Consider the following 22,184-nt stretch of genomic DNA (forward strand, 5'->3'; position numbering starts at 1 on the left):
AATATAACATTCTTTCGTTTTCACAACGCTTGTCCAAGGACTGCTATTTCAGGTGGCTAAAAAATATGTGCCGGGTCTGTACTTTGAATGTTTAAGAAGCTTAAAACCGTAAAACATATAATGCGGCTTGAACTTTTTAGTGTTGTTTTATCAGCAGAAAAGCAAAGTCTTTGAGGCTCGGCCTTTGTCAGAATGTAAATTCCAGCTTGTAATACTCAGCCTGTATGTTTCAGGAAATCAGTATTAACCTATTAGCATGTCGTTTTCCTTGGAGATGAGCCATCTTCACACTGCGCCTGTATTCCTTGCCGCAAACCTTCCTATCACTGTTCCGTGTCCATGACCTAGCCTAAGGCAGCCTTTGACGGCTCTCAACCCTTTTCCTGCATTCTGTTCTAGCACTAATTGAAAATTTGGGTGGCCTTGCTTATTTATTTTGATGGAATGTAGTAGGGTTATATTTTCATGGCACTTTCTCAGCGGTGCAACGTTTCAGTTTCAAAATCACTGCCGCATGAGGGAAAGTGCTGTCGCGCTGCGCACACAGACACAAAAGTAGACATCGTACCTTTGATTAATCTTTGTGCTAGTCGAATTGGGGGAGGGATAAGCGTTTGCTGTTGCTTTTGTCTTTTAGGATTACAGTCGTTTAAAGGAGCTTAAACCCACCCCAATTTCCCATGGCATGCACACACGCTTTCCATAGTTGCTCTGGTCGATAGATTTTGTGAGGTTTTGTAGGCTTCCAGAAATCAGTTGACCAGAGATGATGACTCAACAAAATAAATATTTTTGCTAACCCAAGAACAATAATGCTTCTGCTACGCTGTGTGCAGCACTGTTTCAAACTATCGCCTGCTTTCAGCCTTAAAGGTTGTATGATGAGAATTCTCTACAAGCTTCTCTTTACTCAGGGTTTTTAATTTTTTTTAGCTGTTTTATGCCCTGCTGTGATCCCGAGGAATGTTTTATCAATATCATGTAGACAGCTTTGTTCATTCTAAGCTCCCTTTATGCTGTGGCATATTTTTATTGACCTGTTTGATGGGCTTGTCTTGTTATTTACTTGTTGGTATTTTATTGTTTTAGTTGTGAATCACCTTGAACAGGTTCTGGAGGGGACATATAAATGCTCAAAACGAACAAACAAATAAATGAGCATTGTTAACATTCAACAGTTTCACATCCCCCCCCCCCCCAAACAATGACCAGTCTTTCTCCTTTTGTGTCTCCCTTTATATTGTTAACATTGGCAATCATCTTAGTACTGAACAGTGTGGTCTGTATAGATTGCTAAAATATTGTAATGTCACAAAAGCCTTCTTTGAAACCAGTCCTACTGTACATTTTTGGAAACTGAGTTCTTAAATTTCTCTTTGAAAAACCTTTGACATAATTTCTTGTGGAATTGTAGCTTTCTTCGCTATTTAATCATATCGCCTTCTACTTTCATGTTATATAACCTTGTTGTTTTCAATGTTATCTCCTTCCATAATATTTAAGCTCAAAAGGACCAGCACTGTCACTTAATTAAACTGTTAGTTAAATTATTTTTTTAATAAGCCTTTATTGGCATACAGAACATACAATATAAATACAATTAAAATTAGTTAAATGATTTACTTCCGTTTTGTCTTGTGTACAAAATGTAATGATCTACAGTTTAAAGAATGTATAGAAAACAACTGTGTTGCACCATTAGAATTGGCTGTGCAATAATTTAATAGGCTGAATACAAATGTTACAACATGCCTCCTTTTTATTATCATAATGCAAGACTCTGCTTTATCAGCAAATAACTGATTTATGTTGAGGTGCAAGAAATATTAAACTGGCGGGAAGTCCTGACCCATGATGCTGTGCTTTCAGGGCAAGCTGAGGCAGCTGTGGTGATGGCCAGAGAAAGCTGTTTCAGTAGGATTGCTTGCTACTAATATATGGGATGACAGGATGTAGCTGCTTTGGTTACCCTACAAGAAGCGACTACAGTGCCTTTTTTAACCTAGCAAATTGCGGGGTGTACCTCTGGTCTCATTCTGGAGCCCTCCATAAAAGGAATCCGCAACAAGAAAATTTTAGAAGTATTTTTTTTCAAAATTCTTGTTTAACATCAGCTGCCTGTGTGGTTCATGCTTCCTGCTCAGAGCAATGATTAATCTATTCTGTACCTCAAGGTCCTAGTCATGTGTGTTTTCAAGTAGGCTTATGTATTGATTCATCATGTCTTCTGCATTATACTTGTATCCAAGACTCAGTCCACAAAAGATGTTCTCCAAGCAATCTTGTGTGACCCTGTATATACACTCATATTTGGAAAGGGAACGTGGCTCCTTGGTAGAGAATCTGCTTTGCCTGCAGAAGGTCCCAGGTTCAATCCCCACCATCACCAATTAAAAGAACCAGGTAGTAGTGATGTGGAAGCGGAGCATTCTAGAACAAAGACAGTCCAGGAAATGGCAGATGAATGCACAAATCTCCTGTCCCTGGACAGTTGCTGCCAGTCAGAGTGCACAATACTGACTTCAATAGTCCAGTAGCCTGACTCAGTGTAAGGTAGCTTCATGTGGTAAACATAAGGTGACCAGACTGTCACCTTTTTGAACTGGGACGGGGGCACGCGCATGCCCGCGCATGCATGCACACAGCCGCAGGACCGCATGCACACAGCCGCAGGACCGCAGGACCGCACTGTCTTTTGGGGCGCTCCCCTGGGGAGTGCCCCAGAAGGCAAAATCGGGACAATTAAAAAACCCCACGGGACGCGGGACAGATTGGTTTAAGGCGGGACTGTCCCGCAAAAGCAGGACGTCTGGTCACCTTAGGTAAACATGACTTATGAAGTAGAGTGATCACAGATACAGATGTCAAGAATGTCCGTGTTCAAGGTGGCCGTCTGGAAAACTTGGCAGTGTAATAATGGAAACCGCCCTGGTGCTGTCTAGATTTGTAGCCTCTGCAAACATAAAGAAAAAACATCACATATGAAAGCCTAAGGAGATGAGATTTTGTGATGGAAATTTCAATGTCTCATTCAGAAATTAATTTTGCAAACTTTTCAAGGTCTTTTCAGACTGGTGATATGAATGTTCTGATGTGTATTATTAACACTTCAACTCTTTAAGTGGAACGTGGAGTAATCTGAATACACACAAATAAACACCCGTTGCACCCAGGCTGTTATTCAAATCAGTATATTCATTTTTCATATACTGCATTAATTTTTATAGTCATTAATTTTTATAGTCAGTTTGACATCTGCATTTAAACACAGTATAATATTTCATTCATCAGTATTCAATACTTATCAATTCTTATCAATAGTCCATTCAAATCAAATATCCATTCCAAAATCAAAGCTTCATTCATAAGTATGTACAGTTTCATTCTCAAAGGTATATCATTCATATAAGTATACAAAAACCCTTCGTACGTATGAGACGTTTTTCGTGTATCTTCTTCAGTGTAATTAATCTTTCATCCAATTAAATAATGGAGGCTTCTGATGGGTACATCTGCAATTAAAGACACATATACATACATGTACATATATACAATTTCCCAGCACATTGTTTTTACATAGATCATTTTTAAAGTCCACTACTTACTCACTGGCTCTCTGTCCTGAGCTGCCTATTCCCATTAGCACCTTCCTATTCCTTTCCTGTCTGCATGTATGTTCCATTGAAATCAACCTAATTGGAATCACCTGTACAGCTGTCCTTCATCCTACAAATGGCATGAGAATTCAAGTGCTTTGTTAAGCCCTATTCGATCAGTTTGGAATTTAAAGATATATCTGTTTTCCATCTGTAACAGTTTTTTCTCTACATTACCTATGTCAATCCCATCTTTCAAGTGATAAATTATACAGAAACGTAAATCCGTATCACTATGTGGTAATGTTAAAAAATGTTCCACCAATGGGGCATCTATCTTGCCAGTCCGGATGCAACTGTGATGTTTTTTCTATTCGGGTTTTAATCTGGCGTTCTGATGTGTAGCCACCTTACATAAGCAAGCTTTGGTATCTTTGAGCATATGCAGAGCGCCTTCTCTTTGTCACTGACTATATACCCTGTTCCAGATAAAGATGACAGGAGATTTGTGAATTCGTTCGCCATTTCCTGGACTGTCTTTGTTCTAGAATGCTCTGCTCATATTTGGAAAGCGAACGTGGCTCATTGGTAGAGAATCTGCTTTGCCTGCAGAAGGTCCCAGGTTCAATCCCCGGCATCACCAATTAAAAGAACCAGGTAGTAGTGATGTGGAAGCGGAGCATGCTAGAACAAAGGCAGTCGAGGAAATGGCAGATGAATTCACAAATCTCCTGTCATCTTTATCCTGAACAGAGTGACAACATAGCCACGACAGATCAGAATAAATTCTAGATGTACTTGGATAAAAGCTACAGTTGCCGATGTCCAGGGTGGCATGGAGTTCCCCAGGAATTACAACTGATCTCCAGAATATAAAGATCAATTTCCCTGGACAAAATGGCTGCTTTAGAGGGTATACCAGAGGTGGGATCCAGCAGGTTCTCACAGGTTCCCGAGAGTAGGTTACTAATTATTTGTGTGTGCCGAGAGGGGGTTACTAATTGGTGGTTTTGCCACGTGATTTTAGCCTTAGTTACGCCCCTCCTCTCAGCAGTAGTGCGCAGAACTTGAAGCAGTCTAGCAGGAGATGCACCGGCGCAGCGGCTGCATCCTTGCCCCAGCCCCGCCCAGGAATGCCCTGCCCCCGGAATGCCCAGCCGCGCCCCCGTTGTGCCCCGCTTAGCCCCATTGGTGCTACGCCACAGTTTGAATCCCACCACCATGGGAACCTGTTACTAAAATTTTTGGATTCCACCATCACTTCCCTGCCAGCCAACCTGCCCTTCTCAGGCACTACCCTAGGGCTATCAACCTCCAGTGGAACCTGGAGTTCATGCTGCATTTCAGCTGATATCCAGGCTAAAGATATCCATTCCCCTGCAGAAAATGGCATCTTCGGAGGGTAGACTATAGCAATATGGAGAAACTGATTATGTTGTCAGTCTTTGGCGGAGCTACGAATTCATCAAGTGTGACACCCACTTTCTTTTTTTCCTCAGTTGGGAATTGAGCAAAATGAGAAACAGCCCAGACTAAGGGAACTGAGTAAATTAGTTATTAACATTCATAAGCATAAGCATAAGCATAAGCATAAGCATAAGCATAAGCATAAGCATAAGCATAAGCATAAGCATTTTATTGTCATTGTGCACGCACAACGAAATTTACAGCAGCATTCCTCGATGCACACAATTTCAGACTCATACAATTTCAGACTCATGCAATTTCAGACTCATACATCATCATCCTCCACCCATCCCTACATAGCCCCAAATACATCAATATGAAGCAGCGGAGTTTAGCATAGCCACAGCTCTAGAGTAGAAGCTGTCTCTAAGCCTCTTTGTCCTAGTTCTGAGGGCCCTGTATCGTTTGCTCAAAGACCTTGAGTCTTTTCAGAGCAGTAACAAGAGCAAAGGAAAATTGCCTTGGGTGCACAAAGCTGAGGTGTGCAGAAAAAGTACATCATGTCTAAAATAAACATCAAATTATTATTACACCTGCTGTTTATTTTAATCAAAATAACAACTATGAAAACATAGGTTTTTATATTCTTGCCTGCGACGCCAAATTAGTTAGTTGTGGCTCTTGAGTGTTTTAATATAGATAGAAACACGTTGAAACTGACTCTGTGGCATCACATGATTCCCGAGCTCTCTCTCTCCTCCATAAACTCTCCTCTCCCCAGGCTTCATCCCCAAATCCCCAGAAATTTCCCAACCTGGAGTTGGCAACCCAATGATTGCCCCATCTCTGGAAATTTCCCACTCTGGGGTCAGCAACCCCAATTAACTGCTCCGCTAAGGTCCCTTCCACACATGCAGAATAATGCACTTTCAATGCACTTTGCAACTGGATTTTACTGTACGAGATAACAGAATCCACTTGGATTGAAAGTGCATTATTCTGCATGTGTGGAAGGGGCTGTTGAAATGAAGTACAGAGCATGACACAGGTGTGGTGTAAAAAAGTGTATCATAGCAAATGGCAAGGTATAGTGGAGCTGCAACAAGGAACAAAAGAGTAGTACACCAGGCAAAAATGCAGAATATATTGTGTTTAAACCCTTTCCCTTAGGGGAGGGGTGTGTGGTACACTCATCTGTGTTCTGTGTTTCACATTAAACACAATATATTCTGCATTTGTGCCTTTGCCTGGGTGTAGTAGGTCCCCCTTGGTTCTTGTGGCGTAAAAATTTGAGATTCCCAGTTCGGTTGCTCTGGTTTCGACAGAAGGAACGGGAGGAAGGGATCGATCCGTGCAGCAATCGTGTCTGCGGACTGGCTCATTCAGACGGAAGAGGGCGGGAGCTGGAAAATAGAGATAGATCTAGGTTATGCCCAATATTAACTTCCGGTTTCCATTAGAACCTGCGCCATGAGAGGGGCACTCGGCGCCTACAGCGATTGGCGCTCAAAGACAGCGTTTTCCCCCACTCTTCCAACGAGCAACCGGACTTGTTTTATTATCGTCAATATCGTGACCTCTTTGGAGTAAAATGACAAAGTGCGATAGCCGGTGAGTGAAGCGAGCGACTGGCCGCTCTCCCCTCCCCCACGACCGGGGTCCTCGCGAATCGGTTGTTTCCGGACGGTTTTCCGTTGCCTCGCGCTGACGCACCTTGTTTGTTTGTTTCTTAGTTCGGGGCGGGGTGGAGGGAGGCATTAAGTCGTTTCGCGTCGCCGCCCCACTTCTTTTCCTGCGGTCCCCGGCTTCATTTTTCAGGCGTGCTCCTGGGGTGGTGAAAGAGGGGCGAGTGGTCGGGACTGGGCGGGCGGACCTGCGCGGGGGTCCTCTCCCCAAAGCACCCCCTTTTTAAAAACCCAACACTGGGCGTGCAGGTAGAAAAAAGGTGGGTTTATTCGCTTCCTGCTGCGCTTGTTTAGCAACTTCCTTAGATGCTGAAGGTGACATAATTATAGGACTGACATCCACACGTGATTTCATCCCTAAGCAGTTTAGATGCAGTGGGTCACAGCTTTTGAATACTTTTTTAATACTGAAAAAAAGGTGTGGATGCTTACGCGTAACCCCCGCCCTCTCCACCCTGCACATGGAAAGCTAGCATGTCTAGGCAAAGACTATTAGCCAGTCTCTCTTCTTGCAACGTTTCTTCATGCAGGTTGTTTCCTTGTTGCTATCAGTAAAACAATTGCTAGCTTTTCAAGGGATAAAGCCTTGCTGGGGAACGGCTTCATCCAGAGGTGCTGCGGGATAGCGAGGCGGCTGCTGGAGGACTAAGGATTCAACCTGTCTTGCACTCCCGCAGGAGGAGGTCATGGTACTACTGGATCCTGGCCTACAGTTGGTGGTCCAGATCCCTTCTGTGGCACATGGTGTCTTTTATCCATTTTTGACTAATAAGCCACCAACAGCCATTAATTGAGATGCACAATCTGGCCATGGTGATCCATGCTGCAACCTGGAGATGGTCTGGAAACTTCAGTTCATCCAAAATTCATCAGCCCAGCTTTGAAGGGAGCAGGAGATCTGCATGGGCTACCCCTTTGTTGCCAGGCACAGTCCAGAGTGCTGGTTCTTACCATTAAGGCCAGGCAACCCCATCCAAGAGCCTTCCCCCAAAGAGGTTTCCTGGAAATGTAGGGAGGGTCAAAAAGTGAACAGCCTCACCACCAACAACATAAGTCTGAGTTCCTGGCTGCTGTCGTAACACTGCAAATAACTAACAGGGAGCCAACCAAAGTTGGCTCCATCCTGGGCCACCACCACCCCACCCCTCCACTACGTCAGCAGCAGCATGGACACTGGTGCTGCATCCGGGGGGGGGGGGGGTGGCAGCCGCAGGCCGGCAAAATCACCCATCCGCCGGGGTAAGTGCCCCAGGGAGGGCAAATCCACTGGCATGGTTGTGCGCTGCTTCCACTTGTGGATTTGCCCCCCCCCCCCCGGATGGGGCTCTAAATCACTTGGTACCAGGGTGCTTGAAGGACCATTTTCCCCATGTTGTTCACCCCGCCAGTAAAGACTGCTTCACAATCCCTGCTCTCTGGGTCTTCTTTCAGAGGTGAGGTGAGTGGCAGAGGCAGGGCTTTTTCAGTAGTGGCACCTTGCTTATGGAGTAGCCTTGCCATTGAAGCTTGTCTAGCACCTATGCTTCTTTCTTTTAGGTGCCAGTCCAGACCAGGCTTTAGTTAAGAAATTGATCTTTTAACAGTATTTTAGTCTGGAAACTATTATGTTTTGGCTGGGTAGCTATGGGTAGCTATGTTGATCTGCGATAGAAGTTCAAGATTCAAGTTGAGTAAAACTTTAAAGACCTTTTTATACATGGTATTTAAAATAGAAAATTTAAAACATAGGCCTTGAACTTAGTCTTTAGCCTTTAAAACGTTGGACTTGAACTTAGTCTGAAAGTGACTGGACTGAGTAGTCCTCAGTATACAATGTATAGTGCAAATAAGTCTCTCCTCGTTGAAGATATACAAACAAGACCACAATAAATATGACTCAAAGAGTATCTCCAAGAGGATAGTCCACAAAGTCACAGTAAACAAGACCAAATGTGTTTCATCCCTATTTGCCTTCTTCAGTGATCCCAAATACATGCATTCATGTATTGGTATAATTAACCAGATCAGGAATTGAGTCTGGATAAATGAAAATAGAAGACCACAATAAATGTGACTCAAAGAGTATCTCCAAGGGGATAGTCCATGAACAAAGTCACAGTAAACAAGACCAAATGTGTTTCATCCCTATTTGCCTTCTTCAGTGATCCGAAATACATGCATTCATGTATTGGTGTAATTAACCAGATCAGGAGTTGAGTCTGGATAAATGAAAATAGAATTTTAAAAACAAAAAACAGACAGTGCCAAAAGAAGTTCAAAACAAAAATCACTCTAAAGGCTAAATTCAAGGCCTGTGTTTTTAAATGTGCACTTTAAGTACATTGTATAATAAATTGGTTTATTTTGTTTAATTTTTTTGTATGTCATTTTTTGCCTAGCACTTGTAGTACCTAATTGAGTTTTCCATTTGGATTTTTCATTTTATTTTATTTTGGTGTGAACCTGATAGACCAACAAGATTTTCCCCTGACACCAGGAGCTTTGACACTCAAAAGCTAATGTCCTGGAAATCTTGTTGTCCTCTAAGGTGGCTATCAGTCTATGGCTACCAATCTTGATCCTCCTTGATCTGAGATTGCAAATGCCTTAGCAGACCCTGGGAAATGTAGTTCCCACCAGGTCGTTTGCAGCCTGGAAGGGAACAGGCAGGTCTCTTCTCCAGCCTGCTTGGTTTGCTAAAGTAAGTGGGGGGGGGGCGCCGCGGGGGGGGGGCATGTGCAAAAAAGCCAGAGTGTGCACCTGGTGCACTCTGGCCCAGCTACGCCTCTAAGTTCAGTTCATGGTAGCACTACCATAGTCTGGCCTGTATCCGGCAAGAACTGGCGACACGAAGTGGGATGTTGTGTGTGTATCCATTTTTTTTATCAAAACATTTAGTCAAAATATTTTACTAAGGGAAGCCACCCATCAGGTTTTCTGTTGTTCGTATCACTCCCTTGTCATTTCCAGCTTTTAAGAAACAGCTTCTTGGAAATTAGTATTTTTCCCAGGGACTGGTAAGCCTGGTTTCCAGTTCATATTTACGTCCCTCCTGCTTGTTCAGCTCCACCCAAGATGGTGTATATTTTCACTGGGATATTTGCTTAATGCTGCTTTTAATGTGATCTTTCCTTTCATATGTTATAAGATGGGCTGATTTTCAGGGAGGCGGCTGAAACCAATTTTAATTGCAATAAAAACAAATGGCTAAAAAAGAAAACCTGAGTAAGACAGCGGTGCATTGTTGCTTTCATGATCCCATTACCTCTTTCTCAAAATATTCCAGGTAGGGAAAAGTTGACCTGTGAATAAAAGTTAAGTTCCTTAAATTATGTTTGTGGGTACTTTTAGAACAGTGATGGCGAACCTATGGCACGGGTGCCAGAGGTGGCACTCGGAGCCCTCTCTGTGGGCACGCATGCACAGAGTTCGTCATATGGGGGGTGGAAAATCACCCCCCCAAACACACACACATATCTAGGTTGACCTGGGCCAATGAGCACGATGTGCGCGCACCGCTGTGAGAAGGGAGGAGTCAGCTAGCGGGCCTGGTGCCTGTGCTCCGGGTGGCTGCTCCGGGGGGGGGGGGTGCAGAGGAGGCAGAGATACTAGAGAGGCACAGAGCGGTGTGCACGGGACTTGCTGGAGGCTAGAGCAGGCTGGCCCCTGCTCGAGCAGGTGGGGCGGAGGAAGAGGGAGCCAACCGGTTTTTTCTAAACTAAAACCTCAGCATTCAGGTTAAATTGCTGGGTTGGCACTTTGCGATAAATAAGTGGGGTTTGGGTTGCAATTTGGGCACTCAGTCTCAAAAAGGTTCGCCATCACTGTTGTAGAAGGCTCTTATATGCATGTACCTTTGAGTATATTCTGTTCAATTCAGTGGGGCTTACTCATGAGTATGCACAGATAGAGTAAAGTTAAACAGGTCAAGTACTGAAGTGACAACATACATTCCTTGCTGTTCAATGTATTGTTTGAGCACTCAGCAATATTAACAAACTAACATACAAACGATAGAAAAGAACTGTCAGAAAATGAATTCCAAATCTCCAAGCATTACGGGATGTCATTTACAAGAAACACATCTATCATATGCTATGATGCCATCCCGAACGGTATCTTATCTCTGAGCCCTTTCTCGCATGAGCATGCTTATTAGAGCTTCTTGGTATCCTTCCCAAATGTAGCCCCTAATCTTCCCCCCCCCCTTGTAAACATTGTGTCAGGAGCTAAAAGGGATACTTGCATTAATGTGACTTGAACAGTTACATTCCTGCTCAATTCTTCCAAGTTGGCTTGTTACTCACTCCATTTCTTCCCTCAATTTCTCTTTGGTTTCTAACTGGGCTCTTGCTTCCTGACATCTTTTCTATCATGGATCATGATCCGAGCCTGTAGTTAACTGATTAGACTAAAGTAGTTAACTGATTAGACTAAAGTATTTTGCTCATCTTTAGACTAAAGTATTTTGCTCATCTTTACTACAGTCTTGAAAAGCAGATCAGTATTATGCCCCTGTTGCAAAATGGGTTGATTGCGGCTGAGAGATCGTGATTTGCCTAAAGCGATATAGGAGCTGCGCTTCTTGGTCTCTTGACCACTGCGGTAGATTAGCCCCATAAGGATTAATTTTTGTACAGTCTGAAGTGGGGTCATCTTTGCTCATTGTAACAGATTGACACGGTAGACTTCTGCGAAGTTGCTACAATCTAAGCCAGTCAGTATCAGTAGGCTAAGACTGGCTGTCGTACTTGGACATGTTAAGTGAAGATAAGAGTCACTGAAAGAGACTATAACGCTAGGAACAGTTGAAGGCAGCAGGAAAAGAAGACCCAACATGAGGTGGATTGATCCAATCAAGGAAACTACTACCCTCAACTGGTGGGTTTTCCAGGCTGTGTGGCCGTGGTCTGGTAGATCTTGTTCCTAATGTTTCGCCTGCATCTGTGGCTGGCACCTTCAGAGGTGTATCACAGAGGGAAGTCTGTTACACACTAGACCAGGGGTAGGGAACCTTTAACACTCAAAGAGCCATTTGGACCCGTTTTCCATGGGAAAAGAAAACACTTGGAGCCGCAAATAATTTTTGACATTTAAAATAAAGATAACACTATATATATAGGGTTTTTTTTACTTTTTACTCCACTCATTCTGAGAAGCGCATGGATGTGCCCGCCCTGCTGCCTGCAGGGCAGGCAAGGATGGGGCCAGCGGCTCGGCCTCGCCGCTCCAACGGCGAGAGGGAAAGCCAGGCAATTGGTGCACCCACCCTGCTGCCTGCAGGGTGGGCAAGGATGAAGCCGGCGGCTTGGCCTTGCCAGCCGCCGGGAAAGCGGCCGCCCCGCTCCAACAGGGCGGGTGAGAGGGGAAGCCTGCAGTGCGGCCCAGCCGACTGTGGGCAGTTGGTGCGCCCACCCTGCTGCCTGCAGAGCGGGCAAGGATGGGGCCGGCAGCTCGGCTCGTGGAGCCACAGTGCAAAGGCAGAAGAGCCGCAGGTTCCCTACCCCTGCACTAGACACTAGACTAGACACAGTGTATAGCAGACTTCCCTCTGTGAAACACCTCTGAAGATGCCAGCCTGAGGGATCTAGAACATCATCGTCTCTACCCAACAAAGGCGGCTGTATGCTCTCCTCGCTCCCTCGGAATACAACCAAGCTACAGAGCTGGAGCCAAATACCTCTCATCTTTGCTATCCATTAACCAACGTCGTGCATTCATGCTAGCACGCCTCAATATTTTCCCATCCGCGGAAACCTCAGGGAGATACCTCCAGATCCCTAAACATCAGAGACTATGCCGCTGCGGATGTGGATCTTTAGAAACTATAACTCATATTCTTCTGGAATGCTGTCTTCACAGTAACCTGCGCATGATTTTAATTTACCCTTTGTTGCTTCCAAGACTTGAGTACTCCAAGTTCCAGACCACTCCCTTTTTGCTAAGTGACTGTAATCCATCGATCACCTTGGCAGTGGCTAAATTCCTGGAAAGCATTTTAAACACCCGTATTTAAATGTTCTAAATGTTTTAAATGTTTTCTTTTTTTTGTTAAATGGAAACATATTAATAACTTATATGCCATTAAAGGTTAAAATTGAAATTGAAGATGCCAGCCACAGATGTAGGCGAAACAAGATCTACCAGACCACGGCCACACAGCCCGGAAAACCCACCACAACCAGTTGAATCCTGCCGAGAAAGCTTTCGACAATACTACTACCCTCAGTTTGCAAGACCTGAACAAAGCTGTTAACAATAGGACATTGGGAAAGAGATTGATTCATAGAGTTGCTATAGGTCTGAAGCAACTTGACGTGCTTAATACTAGGCTGACCAGCCGTCCTGCTTTTGGCGGGACCAGCCCACCTTTGGACAATTTGTCCCGCGTCCCACGGGTTCTACAAATTGTCCCGATTGTGGGGAGGCTGCTGCACTGCAGCTTGAGAGCAAGGCAGTCGCCGGCAGCCTCCCGTGCACCAGACGCGGGGCGCCCTACCGCGCGACCTTCTGGGAGCTTTGCCGTTTGCGGCTCTGTCACAGAGGCGGCATTAATGAGCATGAAGGCAAAGCCACGTCTTATGCACTGCATGACCGCCCCCGTCCCGGATCACAAAGGTGACCATCTGGTCACCTTATTAATACCCCCACCCACAAAAGTAACTCTGCCTAGGATTGCACTGTAATTCTCTCAGCCCTTGGTAGGGGAACATGAATTGGAAGCTTTTGTTCAGCGTCTGTCCCTATGCGAAGCCTGCTGGCCTGCGATCCAGGCTCACTCACGGATCCCCTGGTTCCCTCCTCTCAGAAACCACACAGCACTCAAACCAGCTGTAAAGATAGAGAGGAGGAGGAGGAGGCGACAAGCAGCTTTCTTAAATACACAAGCACTTTCCCACCCCCATCGTCCCAGTACCTCAGCTGAGTGACAGCCCCTGGATGTTGCGTGCGAGTCAGTTCAGCTGGGGCTGTGTGGTCTGGCTGTGTGGTCTCCGGCTTGGCCGAGAGGCTGCTAACAGGGTGGATGAGAGAGAGCAACACTGTTTACTTTAATTTATTTCGGATGCCGGAACTGTGCCCGGAGTTTCTCCTGAGCTCGATTCCACAGTCAGTGGCAGCAATCCCTCACAGCTGCGGTGCCGTCTGAAATATGCGCCGAGCTCCTCTTCGGACTGCTTTTGCAGCATCTGCTTCAAGTCCAGCCTGCTAATCCCCCTGTGACTCAGAAATGTTAATGGCATTGCTGAGTGCTGTGATTATTTTGGTTTTACTATGTCAAGACAGAGAGAGAGAGAGAGCGAGAGCCTGGAAGATGTGCCTTTTTTGACATTTCAAAAGGAGGGGTTTTCAGATATTGACAAAATATAGAAGTACAGGAATTGTGAAGTCTGCCATAGCACATGCTTTTAGCGCATGTTGGGTTTTTAGGATTGCTTTTAGGGCAGTCAGCGTTATTCCCTTGTTTGAGGCTCATTCCGCACATGCAGAATAATGCACTTTCAAACCGCTTTCAGTGTTCTTTAAAGCTGTGCGGAATAGCAAAATCCACTTGCAAACAGTTGTGAAAGTGGTTTGTAAACGCATTATTTTGCGTGTGCGGAAGGGGGTTAGGTCACTTAACGGTGTGATTTTGAATCTTCTAATCTCAACCCAAATTGAGTATTTTGGCTTTTTCTCAGTAATGCGTTTTTTAAATTTCGCATTCAAACTTATTTTGGTGTAAAGTTACAGTATTTTGTTTTGATTTTATTATTGTTGTGAATTGATTTTGATACTGAGGGCTGTTTCAGGAGCCTGTTGAGGGGATGATCACGTCAGATAATAATATCAGGATAAAGGAAAAATGGTCATGGAGATTAACAGGACTAATGTTTGGACCTGAAATGCTAGCCAAGACAATATTACTTTTAGTTTTACCTGTTTTGCAGTTAAAAATACCTCTTATGTACTTAACTTTTCATTATAAGTAGCTTAGTGATGCTTGAGGACTTTTAAAAAGCAAATACAACGTTCGTGGCCAGTTTTTATTTAAAATGACAAGTCTCCTTTTATTATTTAAATAAACAAGCATATACCCTTGATGTGACTTGGGAGTCCTGCATTGTTTAGATTATTCATTCCTAGTCTTTTTTTGGCAAACTTGCAAGAAGGAACTTTTGTGTTATTGATACAGCGATAAAGGCTGTAATATTCCTACCGTGTTTCCCCGAATATAAGACAGTGTCTTATATTAATTTTTGCTCCCAAAGATGCGCTATGTCTTATTTTCAGGGGATGTCTTATTTTTCTGTGTTCTGTTCGTCGGGCATGCTTCCAAACAAAAACTTTGCTACGTCTTACTTTCGGGGGATGCCTTATATTTCGCACTTCAGCAAAACCTCTACTATGTCTTATTTTTCGGGGATGTCTTATATTAGGGGAAACAGGGTAGCAGCGTTTGAAGGTTGCAGCAAATTTATGGTTCTACAGATCTCCAGGATTAGAGAACATCACTATCATATTTTTAACATCAGTGTGTGTGTGTGTGTGGGGGTGTTAATTCTCTGTTTTTCAGTGTGTTTGTTTGTTGTTGGGATTTGCTCAAAAAATGTGGTGTTGGGCATCTGATGAATCTTCAGTAACCTGCTCTGACACCTTGAAAGTAATGAAATAGAAGCACAAGTGTTTCACTTTTAATTGTGTTGTTCAAAATAGCTCCTACACAAAGGCATTAGAATACCAGTCTGTTAACATCAGTTGTGGAATGTGTAGGTTTCTTTACACATCTAGGACATTCATTCATGACTGCCCATTAGACCACATATTCCACAAAGCCAAAGTCATCTTTGTTTCATTATGCTGTCCCTTGTTAGCAAGGGCAGAGCTGCTTGCCCTCTGCTCCATCAGGGGCAAACTGAATAGCATAGCTAAACATTTGCTGGCTACTCATTCTAATTGTTTGCATCTCCAAACAGTCATCAATGCCTGTGAATTTTAAAGTGTTACTGTTATTGTTTTGAAATAGTCTTCCGTAGTCAGCTCAAGTATCAAGCCAGTTACGAGAGCGGTTTAATTTTTAATATAAAGTTAACGCTTTAAAAATACTTGGCCAAGTTTGAGTGGTCATTTGAGCAATTGCTTTTTTTAAAAAATCAGTCAGTCCCATGGAAAGTCCTAGCTGAGGTATCTTGGAGACCAGATGGAATTTTGATTAGTACAATGTTTTATTCTCCACCTTTCAAAATAAGGTCCTGTGTGATGGTACGGCACATGGAGATTTTCTTATGAAGGGATTTGAAAGATTTTTTTTTGCCATTATCCTGTGGGTTGCAGCTGAGCAAAACCGCTTATCCAGATGTTCATGGACTACAATTCCCATCAGCCCCTGCCAGCATGGCCATTCTGGCAGGGGCTGATGGGAATTGTAGTCCACGAACATCTGGAGTGCCATAGGTTCGCCACCATGGATATAACCTGTAAATGTTTTACTCCTAATATAGTAGTACAGTCTGCATTCCCATTTTCTCCATGCTTCCCAAGTACCTCTTCTTTTACCTCTTCCTCTAGTTTCATGCAGATTCATACTTAAAATGATTAATGCAGGGGTCTGTAACCTGCGGCTCTCCAAATGTTCATGGACTACAATTCCCATCAGCCCCTGATACATCCAGGAAGGAGGGGGGGCAGCTAAACTGTGAATTAGGGTTGCCAACCTGTGTAGGAATTAGGGTTTCCTGGAATCACAACTTACCTCCACACTACAGAGATCAGTTCCCCGAGCAAATGGAAACTTGGGAGAGTGAACTCTTCGGCTTCCTCTCCCCAGACTCTGCCCTCCCTGAGCGCTGCCGCAAATCACCAAGAATTCTCAGAGCCAGAACTGGCAACTCTTGTGAAGCAGGCTGTTGATACGTATTGCAATGGAGCAGTGTCATCTAGCAAAGAGAGGGAAGCTGAACAGTGGTCACATATGTGGATAGTCTTCTGGTAGTCTAGTTCCATCGTTTGTTTACCCCTCATAGGCAGAGGTGGGATCCAGCAGGTTCTCACCAGTTCTCGAGAGTGGGTTGTTAATTATTTGTGTGTGCCGAGAGCGGGTTACTAATTGGGTCTGCTTTTCCGTTAGAAATTCCATTAGGTCCAAAAATCAGAAAGTCCTGTTGTTTCCTATGTGGCTGGTTAGCGAAGGTAGAAAACGGGATAATTCTCCCTGTTGGGCTGTTTTAAAAACATGTTGTAGAAATATGGTAAAGTTCCTTGTTTAAGGAAAGTATCCTTTTGATTTCTAGAAACAAAATTAAGTATTTGAAAGTATTAAGTATTTGACAGGCAGTCAATTAGAGGAGAAGTAGTTGTTTCTGTTGGCAGTAGATGATAGGACTTGCTATACTGAGTTTAAATTATGGACAGAAAGATACCACCTGGAAATTAGAAACTTTTTTTTTACAGTAAGAGTTTTTTACAGTAACAGAGAAATTATTATTGCCCCGCCCCCGGAATGCCCGGCCACGCCCCTGTCGTGCCCCGCCCAGCCCCATTAGCGCTACGCCACTGTTTGAATCCCACCACCATGTGAACCTGTTACTAAAATTTTTGGATCCCACCACTGCTCATAGGACATAGCGCATTAAAGCTAGATAGAGAATCTGTTAAGAGTCTGTATTAACTCATTGAGGTAGGAATTTTGTCTGCTGTATGTTTTCTTCCCCCCTCCCTTCAGCTCTGCCACCTTCTACTTTATGAATGCCAGTGAATTGTATAAAATTTATTGATTAGCTTGTGTTTCCCAAACTGAGGTCTTTTTCTTAAGTTTCTTGTTCTTGGTTTTTGATCAGTTAACTCCTCTGAACATGAAAACTCATACTTAAATCTTGTTCACAAAACATTTTCACCAGACCAAAGAGCTCTGTAACTTGCAAATGACTGAGCCCCATTTGGGGTGACTGTTTTGTTAAGCTCCATAAATATTTCTAGAGGAAGACTACTCTTCCACTGGGAAGCGCCGAGTTGCAAAGCTGGTCTCCTTCCCTCTTTGAAATGTGATCTCACAATCTGACTTTGTTCGGCCACCTTTCACCATTTTGTTGGTAGTTTACAAACATTTTTATCGGTGACCAAGATAAGCTGCTCAATAACAGAATTGTTGCATCAAAGCCAACACAACTCTGCTCCAAGTGATTTAAATTAAAAGAAGCCTCTCGAGATGTACGTTGCTGGATCAAAGTACAGTATTGTTCGTCTGTTAATACATTTTTAATTGCACTATTCCTACAAGGAGCCTGATTGGCCTGCTTCCACCTGGTCCCTCCTTTCATCAATGTCCAGCCACTTTACTGGAGGAGGAGAAAACCAAACTGATAGGCCAGTGGCTGGCTGGCTCCTTCCTTCTTGGACTTAACCAACAACAAGTTATCCTGTTAAGGGGGATGGAGAAAGAAAAATACCTTTATCCTTGAGCAGCAGCTGGAACAATAATTATATACTACCTCTCTTATCTTGGTAGATGCTAATCCTGTTACATCATTCTCCTTTTATTGTTGTATCTCACCTTGTGAATATAATCCCGCCCCCCACCTCCAAATTTTATCTTCACAAGTGAAGCCCTGTGAAATATGTTAAGCGGAGAGATAGTAGCTGGCCCAAGGTCTCCCACTGAGTTCCATGGCTGAGCAATTGAAACTTGGGTTGTTTCAGTCAAAATCCAACACTATCCACTACATCCAGCTGATTCTCAAAACACATTTTTTACACTAAATAAACTTTGGTGGACCTGAGCTGCTAATATGCTCAGACCTCCCAAATAGTAAGTACGGCTGTGTAAAAATAAGCAGTTCCGTGAATGGAATGGCATTTTTTTCACTTACGTGGATGTCTAGAGTATAGCTGTTTTGCCAATATAGCCAGGGCATTCATATTTGTCCTCAGGTGAACTTAAGAACATTCTCTGAAGCATTGTAATAGTTGCAAGGGTACATTTCATTTTGTTCTCGGTTGTGTTTTTATAGTTTCCTCTTGGGTTTTTTAATTGTTTTGTGCCACCGGTAAGCGACTAAACTTTCTTTATACTGAGCAATTGAGATACATGAGGAAAGAATTCTGCAGAGCTTCTGTTGGTGATTACTGTGAAGAGCGGGAGATTAACAGTGTTTTCCTAGTTTCGCCGTCTGAGTAAAATGGATTATGGGAGGGATCCAACTGGGGCCAGCTTTAGCCCCCAAACTTTCAGTTACCTTTACCTCCTCCACAAGACTTGTTGGAAGTAGCTGGGGCTGCACATGTGTCAGTATCCATTTCAGGTGCCCCCCCCCCCCCCCGGGGAGAAGGAGGCAAGGCATAAACAAAATAAATATATGTTTTAAAATAGATGCGTGTTGCTCCGTGAAACTGTTTTCAATACATATTGAAAAAGAGTTTATCTTAACAAAATCAGTTGCCACGATTAAAACAAAATCTTTTAAAGGGGTTGATTTTGCTTTGTACCATATTTGTGCAATGGTTGCGATATTTTTTACGAAGCCCCCAATGTACATGATCCTTTTACAAAGTACAAAATGAGGCAGAAGCCTACCTAGAGCAGTTTTCCATTTAAATGGCTGATGGAGCTAGAGGGGTAAAGAACAGAGGCCAACCAAGACCCAGTCTTCTGGGCTACCCTGAGGCTGGGAGTGATGCAATGGGGCAGCGTGGCACGGTGGCGCCTCTCTCCTCAGCCAAGGAGGGACTCCACCGCCAATTTAAGGCCGAGGAGAGTTCCCTGCCGAGTTTGAAAAGCCCACGCCTGCGCCGTCAGCCATTTTTTCAATGGGAAAGAATGATGCCATTTGAAGACACGTTTTGCTGCTAGTCATTCAACGATAAAAGTAAAGCACTTTTATCGTTGTAATAATGCAAAGAATAATCGTCTTGACGAAGGCTGCGTTTAAAAATGAATTTTAATGTTTAAAGACATTTCAGACCATTTTCTACTGCAGAAGTGTGCTACCTTCTTTTCCGCTGCAACACTACTGATCGCACTTTTATCTTTCAGTGGAAAATAGTATAGCAGCCTGTTCCAGGGGCCCGATTTCTGGTTGAGGCCAAATGAGCAAAATGGGGCAATTATCAGATAATACTAAGGATGTCTAAGAGGGCACATAAGTTTATATAAGAAGAGGGCATGGAATGATCATGCCTAAAACTGACATTAATAGTATTCTATGAAATGAATGGGTTTAGGATTGCACTGTCTTTCTTTTCAAAACAGTGTGATTAAAACTGTTTTGCTTTTCATATTTCAACACTAGAATGCAGCCAAAGCACACGACAACAGTATTTCTAACAAGTTTCAGAAGCATTCATTGCCCATCTTTATAGTTGTGGAAAATGCCTATCTTCTTTGCAGATAATGGGCACCAGTCCAAATCAAGATGTCTAATGCTTTGGGTCTTTACTCCATACTCACCATTCCACTGAGGATTTTTAAGTGTTCTGCAATAAGCAAAGAGATACTTCAGTAGAAATATTAGATTTTGGGAGGCTCAGCATTTTTATTACATGTATTCCCTCTATAATACAAAGAAGTGCAGTATTCCAGTTTCTGAAATCCAGTAAAGCATGCTCCAATATTTTATAATATCACTGTCTCGTATAGTCTTAATTCTGTTGCATCACCTGAATGCCTCGGCATTATTGAATAAAGTGAAATTGGAAAAATGAGGGGAAAATAAAGTACTGAAATATGTACTGCTTTATTTTCCCTTCACATTAATATTGCATTTCTTAAAAATTTCACTAGTTTAAGTCTTCTGTTTTGATTGTGGGATTATTGTTCTGCATTCTCCGGTGCCCTTAACCCCTTAGGATGTCTGATATTACTGAATAAATTCTTGCGCCTATTCTTATTCAATCCCTGAAGCCAACTAAAATTAGTTGGTGGGGTGCATTCTTCCAACCAAGTGTTGTACCTACAATTTGTCGTTGGTGATATTAGTTCAGCATCAGATATCTACATCCGCCCAGCTTCAATTTCGACTTACTGTAAACAATCAGAATAGGGCTGGGGTCACTTCTTGGGCAATATCTGGTATGCTGCTGGATCTAAGCAAAAATTTTATTTGCTTGTTTGATGGATTTTTGGTCTTAGGTACTGGTATGCTCATTGTTTGATTTATGGTTTCATCAGATTCCAAAGTTTGTTTCATAACAATTTATTTATTTAATCAAATTTATATATCGCCCTCCCCCGAGGGACTCAGGGTGGTTCACAACCGATATATAACATTAAAATCAATTAAAACAATCAATCCCCACAAAAACAACCCATCCTTTTAAAAAGCTAACATTTACAAATGAGTCTTTTCAGTATAGTAGGTTCTGTGTAACTAACGGAAGTATTATGATTTCTACAGATTCAGGTTATAGAATATCTGGACTTTAATACAAGAAGAAAGCCATTATGTCTCATACACGCAAGCCCCCTCTCGTGACGGGTATTTCTCCCAATGAAGGCATTGCATGGACAAAGGTCACAATTCGAGGAGAGAATTTGGGAACAGGCACAGCAGATCTTATAGGTAAGTCAAAAAGGCTCTTTAAACTTGAGTATCTAGAGTCTCATTCAGAAACAAGCTACTTTGCTAGCCGGTTTTGGTAACTGTGTGCTAAAATGAAAATAAAAATTGATATTTTTTTTCATCATAAAGTGGAGGAGTTGACACTGAGGCACCGAGACCAAGGCTGAATGTCGATGACAGTTAAAATTAGCCTTTAAAACACCATATTGCAACTTTGAAGTTGCACCGTGAAAATTGAACCTTGTCGAAAGTGTAAACGAAGGGGCTGGATTGTGGAAAGCTGAGCTCTGTGGCTGTTTTAAATTCACCCCCACCTGTCATTTGTCGAAGTCCCTGAATGTGAACTTTTGTCAGCAACCTGCATTATGAGACGCCTGGATGCTCCATACTGTGAAGTTCTCGCCATCAAACCAAATCTGGATTGCTGGAAAAGTCTGAGGGCTTCTTCTCGTTTTGCATTTTGGCTGTAGATGTCCAAGCACATCTTGCATCTCTCAGGTGCACAAGTGTAGACTGCCATGCTTAGTGGCGCTTAACATAGATGTGGGGGACCCAGTCCGTTCTTGGGCTCTGCTTCTGCTATTGCCCCAGAAAAAGTAATAATGTGAACAAGTTAAAAATGTAATGATGTAAATGTAATAATGTGAACAAGTACAAACTGTTGCCCTCTGAAGGGAGGTGGGTATGTTTTATTTTCCATATTGAAGCAGAAAAAATGAAATGAGATGCAAACAAGAAATATAGAAAGTTCAGATTCACCTGCAATTTCTGGATGGTTTGAATGCTCCTTGCTCAACAGGAAGGCTAAAGAATGTTTGTGCTGGCTTCTTTAAATATGCAAGATCCCCTCTGTCTCCATAAGTGTGGGGCTGTTCTAGTTATTCTCCTTGTGTTTCCAGATTTAAGTTAAGCCTTAGCTGCTGCTGCTGCTGCTGCTGCTTTTGATTTGTAGCTCACCAATCCTGGCCTTTCTTTCACGGTTGTAC

At 43.1% G+C, this 22,184-nt stretch overlaps 1 protein-coding gene across 1 annotated transcript in view; it reads left to right on the forward strand.

Annotated features, from left to right (window-relative positions):
* The first annotated feature begins 6,465 nt into the window (after positions 1 to 6,465).
* The window catches only part of EXOC2 (exocyst complex component 2), a 126,441-nt gene continuing 110,722 nt past the window's right edge, over positions 6,466 to 22,184 (forward strand). The window contains exons 1-2 of the mRNA XM_048508268.1: positions 6,466 to 6,614; positions 21,034 to 21,198. Coding sequence (XP_048364225.1) covers positions 21,081 to 21,198 — 118 coding nt within the window. The 5' untranslated portion in view covers positions 6,466 to 6,614; positions 21,034 to 21,080. The remainder of the gene's footprint in view (positions 6,615 to 21,033; positions 21,199 to 22,184) is intronic.

Source organism: Sphaerodactylus townsendi, linkage group LG09 (assembly GCF_021028975.2).
Source record: "Sphaerodactylus townsendi isolate TG3544 linkage group LG09, MPM_Stown_v2.3, whole genome shotgun sequence".
Lineage (NCBI taxonomy): Eukaryota > Metazoa > Chordata > Lepidosauria > Squamata > Sphaerodactylidae > Sphaerodactylus > Sphaerodactylus townsendi.